This window comes from Pseudophryne corroboree, chromosome 8, assembly GCF_028390025.1.
Source record: "Pseudophryne corroboree isolate aPseCor3 chromosome 8, aPseCor3.hap2, whole genome shotgun sequence".
Classification (NCBI taxonomy): Eukaryota; Metazoa; Chordata; class Amphibia; order Anura; family Myobatrachidae; genus Pseudophryne; species Pseudophryne corroboree.
In genome coordinates this window covers 123,350,578-123,359,159 of record NC_086451.1, presented here as the reverse complement: position 1 = coordinate 123,359,159, position 8,582 = coordinate 123,350,578, and the positions used below count along the sequence as shown (strand labels likewise).

At 41.0% G+C, this 8,582-nt stretch overlaps 1 protein-coding gene across 2 annotated transcripts; it reads right to left on the bottom strand.

Moving 5' to 3' along the window:
* Positions 1-691: 691 nt before the first annotated feature.
* LOC134948725 (uncharacterized) lies at positions 692-8,275 on the bottom strand. Of its 2 annotated transcripts, none has more exons than XM_063936911.1 (3): positions 7,852-8,275; positions 3,498-3,636; positions 692-2,285 (listed from the first exon to the last, which is right to left on the bottom strand). In XM_063936911.1, exon 3 carries the CDS (start codon positions 1,775-1,777, stop codon positions 707-709), a length of 1,071 nt encoding a protein of 356 aa, XP_063792981.1. In that variant the 5' UTR covers positions 1,778-2,285; positions 3,498-3,636; positions 7,852-8,275; the 3' UTR covers positions 692-706. The 2 variants fall into 2 exon arrangements, with proteins under 2 accessions (XP_063792981.1, XP_063792980.1); XM_063936910.1 differs by having other exon boundaries at positions 3,498-3,633.
* Positions 8,276-8,582: the final 307 nt, after the last annotated feature.

The window sequence follows — 8,582 nt, the reverse complement described above, 5'->3', positions numbered from 1 at the left end:
CGTCTCAGGTGGATTCCGAAATTCCCCTAACATTCCCCGTCCTTTATGCAAAACTAAAAACACAATCTATCCATATGTGGGTACATTCCGGGGGTTCTGAAACATCTTATCTAACTGAAAATGACAACATTAGTCCTTGTCTATAACAAACTGAAAATAACAACACGAGTCCTTGTCTATTCTAAGAATCCTTCTTCTAGCATGAGACAAACACCCTTTCATAAGACAAACACCCTTGTTATTCTCTTGTCATTATATGGCATAGTTACTGCGGCACAAAATGGAAGTCAGTCAGAAAACCCCACTCTCACCCTTTCATATCACACTCGTATCACAAACGGCCCTTCACTGATTCCAATTATAACGCATAACTTGCCATTACAACCTTTTGTCGTTTACAACATATGCGGTAAAATACCACACAGTTCCAAATAGATAAAATTATTATTATTATACACAGTATGAGAACAGGATGTATCAGAAAATTTAGCATATTGGATGCAGACGGAGAATATCCAGTAAACAAGTCCCACCAATGATGAGAAGTTGCATCCTGGACATCAGAACCAATTTTCTGTAATTGATCAGCAATTATTGTTGTTGTCACTTGATGACTTACAATAGATTGATTGAGATATTTGATATGATCTTCAATAACTTTGGATTGTTTCATAATTGTATGTAGTTTATCTAACTTCAAATCCCATTAGGGAATACTTAAATTTTGTGGACTCCAATATTTTGTAACATGTTCTTCACGGTCAGCATACAATATAAATGTCTCATTTTCCCAGGTTAAGGAACTAACATTACTAATACATCCGGAAAATGGAACTACCATTCCAGGTATGGCTGGTGTATCAGTTACCAAACATACTTCTTGTGGGGCTACCTCCATCATCATTGTATATGACAAAGGTAGAACTATCCATTTGCATAAATTTACTCCATTCTCTAATAAGCAAGGTTCATAAACTGCAGATTGTACTCTACATATCTTGCCTTGTAAAGTGGGTGTACAAATACTCAAATCATGAGTTCTATTATTCTCATCTATATATTCTCCTTTCATAGTGGGGAACCAGTACCATTCTCCACCAGATGGTCCTAACAACAAAGGCATTACAATATATTTACACATTTGAATAACTTTGGTTACATTATACATAGTTAAAATACCTTGGCATATGGTGTCATTACAAATCATTTTAGCAGCTTCCAAGTGTATCCAAGCGTCCCTGGACACACTTGTATTAAAAATTGTTCTCCATACTTGTTCATTTCCGGTCATTAGCATAGTTTGCATAACGCCTTTTTGTTGTTGCTCATACATAGTCTGTAGTGTACAGACGGTCCAATTTATAAATTTAGTAATGTTGGTATCAAATCCAACAGCAAAATCATTACTAGCATTAATTAGCTGGTTCATTAAAGTATCTATTCCAGCCGATATTTTGGCTGGCTCAAAAATAGTAGGCATCCATTTTGCTTGTAATGTAAGTCCGTCATTTAATTTACTACCGGCGCTATGCATCCTATTGGCTAATGTTTCAATATCTATCCCATTTAATACTCCTGTTAGAGTCCCATATCCTCCCAACAATGTATCATACCAGGCACGTCGTTGCCGGGATATACATTGTCTATTATTGGGAGGGAAAACAACTTGTGTGACTAACACAGTCTTTTGAGCTTGTGTACCTACATTTTCACATGTAGATGGTAATCTTTTAACATGTCCAATATCGATTCGTGATGCATTGATATCAATAAACATTAAATCTTGTGCCCACCACGTTCAATTTTTTATTTCAGTAGCATTATGACATACCAAAATTAAAACGTCTTTTACGGCTAACCGAAATGTTGTTGCTCCTTGTTTAGAACAATTCTTGTATTCTTTATTCTTCTCTTCTTTAGGGAGAAATCGGAACCTACAAGGTTTGGAGCAGCAACTTATATTTACTGCAGCATTAATTGTGATGTTGCCTTCTGACTGATGTAAGGCAAATGTAGGTCGATATCTGTTTCTTTGTGGATCAGGCGGTCCAGCCCACATCGTTCCTGGAATTGTTATATTTACTATATTAGTACAGCGCTGATTGGCCTGACAAGTGAAATTATCTTGGGTTCTTGGTATGGTGGCATTGTTCCATCCCCACCGTACAGTATGCAACTCTCGTTTCTCTATCTTCAATCCAGGTGTCCATGTCAGGTGTCCATGTACTAGAGGGGACGACCAATAATACAATTCCAAGGATTCCAAGACTGAGCCTCACGACAATCTTTAGGTACAAAAATAGTGTAAGTTACTCTCGCAAATAACATTTTTCTTGAGGTACATATTCCCATTTCTCTTGTCCTGGTTTCATTATTAAGAGTACTCTGTCTTTTCCCACAGCTATAACCTCAGCCGGTTCAGGCGGCCTTTGAGGCTTCTGTACCCAGATTTTTGCTCCTACATTCACAGTGTTAGATGAACCAAAACCTTTGTCTCCTCGAACAGTAAGTTCGGTTGGAGCTTCTCCCAATTGGATAGGCTCTATCAAAATGGGTATTATTAACAATTGTGCCACTCGGTCCCCTTCACAGATTACGCAGGGGTCTGGGCTCAAATTCATCATAACTATTTTAATTTCTCCTTGATAGTCGGGGTCAATTACTCCTCCTATCACTATTCCGTTCTTGGCCATACTAGAACGGGTTGACAACTGTCCATAATGATTAGAAGGCATTTTGCAACCTATCCCAGTAGGTATAACCTTAATCCCATAAGGAACAATAACATCAGGGTTTATAGCATACATGTCCAACCCTGCCGACATGGGCGTTCTATCGCCTTTTCGTGAATTTTCCAATAATTAAGTCTTTCTACTTTATGTGCTGCCTTGATTGATAAATTGGGGGTCAACATCCTCATCAGAGGAGTTGTGGATTCTGTCAATGGTCGGTTATTTATTATCTGTAAAGCTTCTGAGATATTATCTCTCCATTGTCCAAACTTCTCAGACCCATTAACCTTTTTTAGGGTGGATTTTAGCAACCCATTCATTCTTTCTATTAACCCTGCCGCCTGCGGGTAATAGGGCATGTGGTATAACCACTCAATATTATGTTCCTGAGCATAGTCTTTTACCTGTTGTCCCGTAAAATGACTACCATTATCTGTTTGAATTTGTAAGGGCATACCATAATATTGTACTATAATCTCAAGTGTCCTAATAGTACTCCATTGTGTAGCAGTCTTACAGGGGAAAGCTACCATTAATCCTGAGTATGTATCTACTGCTGTACATGCAAATTTACACCCTCGACTTTCTGGTAGGGGTCCAATAAAGTCCATCTGCCAGATTTGTCCAGGTAACTTACCTCTTCCAATATGGCCCATTACAGTATGGGGCACTTCCCTCTTTTGGGAGTGTTGACACAAGGGACACCGTAAAATCACAGATTTCACAATGTCCAATGTGAGGGGATTACCCCTTTCTTGCGCCCACCTGTAAGTTGCCTTTTCTCCCAGATGTCCACTCTTTTGGTGTGCCCAAAGGGCTGTACCCTGCAACCATGATTCCAATTCCTTCGTCTCTCCTGTCACTGGCTCATGAGATGACTTGGCAATGGCGGCTTGTGCATCTGCTTGTGAATTAAACAAACGTTCAAGTGAGTCTAATGGTACATGTGCATCAACATGGAATACAGTTACTTTTGTTTGTTTAGTGATAACTTCAATGTCCTCCCAGACTTCCTTTCCCCATAACTCTTTCCCATGAATTTTCCAATCATGTTTCTTCCAGCTCATCATCCATGTGGCTAATCCATTGGCTACTGACCATGAATCAGTATAAATATTACATTCACCTCCAATTTCCTGTCTAAGGGCCAAATATACTGCAAATAATTCGTCATATTGGCTACTCTTTCCTTCCCCTTCTATTTCTAAAGTTTTAGACATTCGGGGATTAAATGCGACTGATCTCCATTTCCTCCTCCCACCAACATAACGTGCAGAACCATCTGTAAACCAGGTATGACACTGAGATTTATCACTCAACTCAGAATATGGCTTGCCCCATTTTACTGGTGATTCTTCTAATTCTTCACGAGGAGGGGACATACCTGTTTCTCCTGCTGGAATATCTGCAATTTTCTCATGTAGAGAGGCTACTCCACCCTCTCCTTGTTTTGCCCTTTCTGAAATGTACCATTTCCATTTAATGATACTTTGTTCCTGAGCATGCCCTATCCTATTTGATTTTGGATTAGACATGATCCATTGCATTATCGGTATCCGTGGTCTCATCAATACAGAGTGTCCTATTGTTAACTGTTCAGTATCCACTAATGCCCAATAGCAAGCTAGTAACTGTTGCTCCAAAGGAGTGTACTTTTCTCCTGCATCGGGTAATTTTCTGTTCCAAAATCCTAGTGGCACTCTTTTGCCACTTTGCTTTTGCCACAGTGACCAAGTAGCATATTGTTCTTGTGCTGATACATGTAATTCTACCTCTCCATCTTCCATGGGCCACAAATCTACTGCTTGTTGAATTGCTTGCTTGGCATCTTCAAATGCCTGTTGCTGTTCCTCCCCCCAAGTAAATGCATATTTCTTGCGTGTCACCTTTCGCAAGGGGGAAAGTAACTGTCCTAAATGAGGAATATGCTGCCTCCAAAAGCCAAACAGCCCAATATAAGATTGGGTTTCTTGTTTGTTTTTGGGGGTAGGGAAAGCTAGGATCTTCTGCCTGGCTTTAGGGAGGATTTCCCTATGTCCTTTATTCCACTGTATCCCCAAAAACTTCACAGCTTGTGCAGGTCCCTGCACCTTGGCGGGATTAATCTCCCACCCTTTATTTTTCATGTGTTTTATTAACAAGTCTAATTGTTCTTTGACCTGTTCTTCAGTATTTCCTTGAATCATTATATCATCGATATAATGTAATATCTGCATATTAGCTGGTAACTTGAATTCATCTAAATGTTCCCCTATTACTCTCTGGCAGATTGTGGGACTGTGTATCCATCCCTGCGGTAATCGGCAAAAAGTGTACTGCCTACCCATCCAAGAGAAGGCAAACTGGTCTTGTGCCCTCTCTTCTATAGGTATTGTAAAGAACGCATTGGCCAGATCTAGTACGACATACCAGGTCCCTGGATGTACCTGTATTTGTTCTATAATAGTTATTGTGTCCGGTACCGCGGCTGTCAATGGGGGTGTATATTTATTCAGTTCTCTATAATCCACAGTCATGCGCCAGGAGCCATCGCTCTTTTTCACTGGCCATATCGGATTATTCCAAGCAGTAGTGGTATATCGTACCACCCCTGTATCCATTAATTCTTTAATGGTTTCGCTTATTTCTTGATGACCCCCCGGTATCCGATATTGTTTCATTGCAATTAATTTAGTTGCAGGTGGGACATGTACTGGGGGCATTTTTACTTTTCCCACCACAATAGGTCTGGCCTGAATACAATTACTTCTGACTCCAAAACTAAATTTTCCTGTGTCTAAATAAAGGGTCAGTCCTTTTAAAACATCAATGCCTATAATATATTCTCTAATGGGTACTATTAGTACTCGGCATTTCTTAATAGGTAAATTTCCTATTTTTAGAGGTATTTCCACCTGTACCCCTTCAGTTACTCGACCACCTAACCCTGCAATTTTAATTCGGGGTCCTTTAAATCTATTGGGATTTCCATATATTAGGGTAGCCTCCGCCCCTGTGTCAATTAACGCGGGGACCTCTTGTACATTGCCCCGTGACCAATGGATTCCTAATTTGACATAAGGTCTCTCATCATGACGAATCCATACAGGGGCTTGGCTGGCTACCTATGCATCACCCTCTGAATCTTCCTGTTCCTCGAGAGGAGCAGTAGGCTTCAAACGTGTTGCTACTTTAGCGGCAATATCCTCCCAGGGATATAATTTTTCAAACATCTCCCAGTCAGGCAATTTTCCTCCCTTAATTGCTTTTTCTTGATCCCTAAATTCTTTTTCCTTTTTCTCACTGGTATTCCCTGCAAAAGCAATTTTCTTGCCTGACAAAACTTTTTGCTTATACAATTTCCATAAATAGGGAGTATCTTTCCCATCTATGGTTTCTTTATCTATTCCTGCTTTCAAAAGAGCTTGGAACATTTCCCGTCTGGATACTCTATTATCTGCATTGCCGGTTTGTCTGTATCCCTGTTCTCCACTCCCTCCTCTAGTGTTTGACTCTGCTCTATCCCTATTCCATTCTCCCATGTCCTGTAATTCCCGCATCTTATCGATTACATCTTCCCATCTTTGATCTGTCATAGAAATTAATAATGTCAGAACCACTGGCTTATATGCAGGGGGAGCTGTCTTCACGAGCCTAGCCCGAGCTGCTACTGAAACCCTTCCTTGTAAATATTCAGCGGCTTCTTCTAAAAGCACAGCGGCTTTCATAGCCTCTTCCTTACATCGTTGAACACACTCTCTGAGGGTTGTCCATGGTTTGTCAGAGGTAGGTATCTCATCAGTGTACCGGGAATTTACCCCGTATGCAACCACTGTTAAGAGATTAGTTTGTACTTGAGCATTACCCTCTCTGGCGAACCATAACTGTGCGTCCCTCATAATTGTCCTATCTTTGGATAGAGTTCCAAATTTTGCAACATCTTGTCTATCTACATCAACCCCTCCAGCGCCATCCTCTACCAAATGGACCAGCCAGGTAAGGACGCCTTCCCCGGGGCGTTGTGAAAATTTGGTCAATAGTTCCATAACTTCATTTTGAGTGAAATCTTGCAGTATCATTTTCTCTTTGAGGACTGCCTGCCCTCCACCTTCTGCAACCTTAGTTAATTGCCTGCGCGAGACAGGACAAGCATTTGCCCCAGGAGGGTCAATGACAGGATTGGGAGGATCCCATCCCCCCTTGTCCTCTTCCTCCTCCTCACTACTACTATCCCATACATCACCATCCCATGTATCGGGATCCCATTGAAGATCGGCAGAAGCAATAATTGCTCGTACTTTTCGGGTGTTTACCCTTCCCTTTCTTTTTTTATATTTGTTCTGGGCTACTTTAACAGCAGCCTTCTCGGCAACAATCTGATATTTCTGGGCTTTTTCTGATAACATCTGATTGCTGCACTGTAACAATCCTATCTTTCCTTGTTGTTCAATTACTGTTTGTTCTATATCTAAATAACGTGATTGTAACTGCTCATATCTTTGGTGCATTTTACGGTATGCTGATACTAGTATCCAGCACCGTCTTCCCAGCGCCATTACATCACCTGCCTTGGCAGGGACCCCCTCAAGTACATATACAACATCGAGGGGTTCTGCATTCTTGAGTTTACCATCCCATGATTCTGCTAAACCTGACGTTAATAACTCCTGTGCTATAATATTGTAGGGACTTTCAGTCCACCCTGGGACGGTGATTTGCTCCGCTCCAGCCTTTTTTCCCTTACGAAACATCCTTACCGTGCTATGTTGTTATATATCGGTGAAAACTTGGCAAACTGCCAATTGACAAAACTTTGCACAGAGGTAAGTCTGGCCAGGACCCACCACTGTACAAAAGCGTTTTACACTATCAGTATCCTACACCGAGATATAAGAAAACATAGATCCTGCCGACTACGCCAAAAATGTCTTGCTGTATAGAACTAGGGTGTGTGAGATTGCTCAATACATTCTGCGCTCACTGTTGCCCAGAACAGGCTTACACTTTAATGCAGCAAAACAAACAACACTTTTATGTCTCAATAGTAAATAATTTATTAGTTCTTATAGTATTTTCGTCAGGTATTAATACATAATCATAAATATAGGTATAATATCAAGAAACTACATCAATATCTTACCGAATATTGTAGCATCACTTGAGCACTCTGGATCGGGGAATCTCAGGACGATCGTCTCAAGGGGAAATTCGGTATTCACACGCAGCACGTCTGCTAGCGTCTCAGGTGGATTCCGAAATTCCCCTAACATTCCCCGTCCTTTATACAAAACTAAAAACACAATCTATCCATATGTGGGTACATTCCGGGGGTTCTGAAACATCTTATCTAACTGAAAATGACAACATTAGTCCTTGTCTATAACAAACTGAAAATAACAACACGAGTCCTTGTCTATTCTAAGAATCCTTCTTCTAGCATGAGACAAACACCCTTTCATAAGACAAACACCCTTGTTATTCTCTTGTCATTATATGGCATAGTTACTGCGGCACAAAATGGAAGTCAGTCAGAAAACCCCACTCTCACCCTTTCATATCACACTCGTATCACAATATGCTTCAGAGGATGGAGGAGCAGCAAAAGGCCATTCAAGCCTATACAGCTACCTACGATATAGGCAAAGGAGGGGGAATGCACCTGACTCAAGCGCAGTGGAGAATGATTTCAACGTTGTGCAAGGTTTTGCAACCCTTTGAACTTGCCACACGTGAAGTCAGTTCAGACACTGCCAGCCTGAGTCAGGTCATTCCCCTCATCAGGCTTTTGCAGAAGAAGCTGGAGAGATTGAAGGAGGAGCTAAAACAGAGCGATTCCGCTAGGCATGTGGGACTTGTGGATGGAGCCCGTAA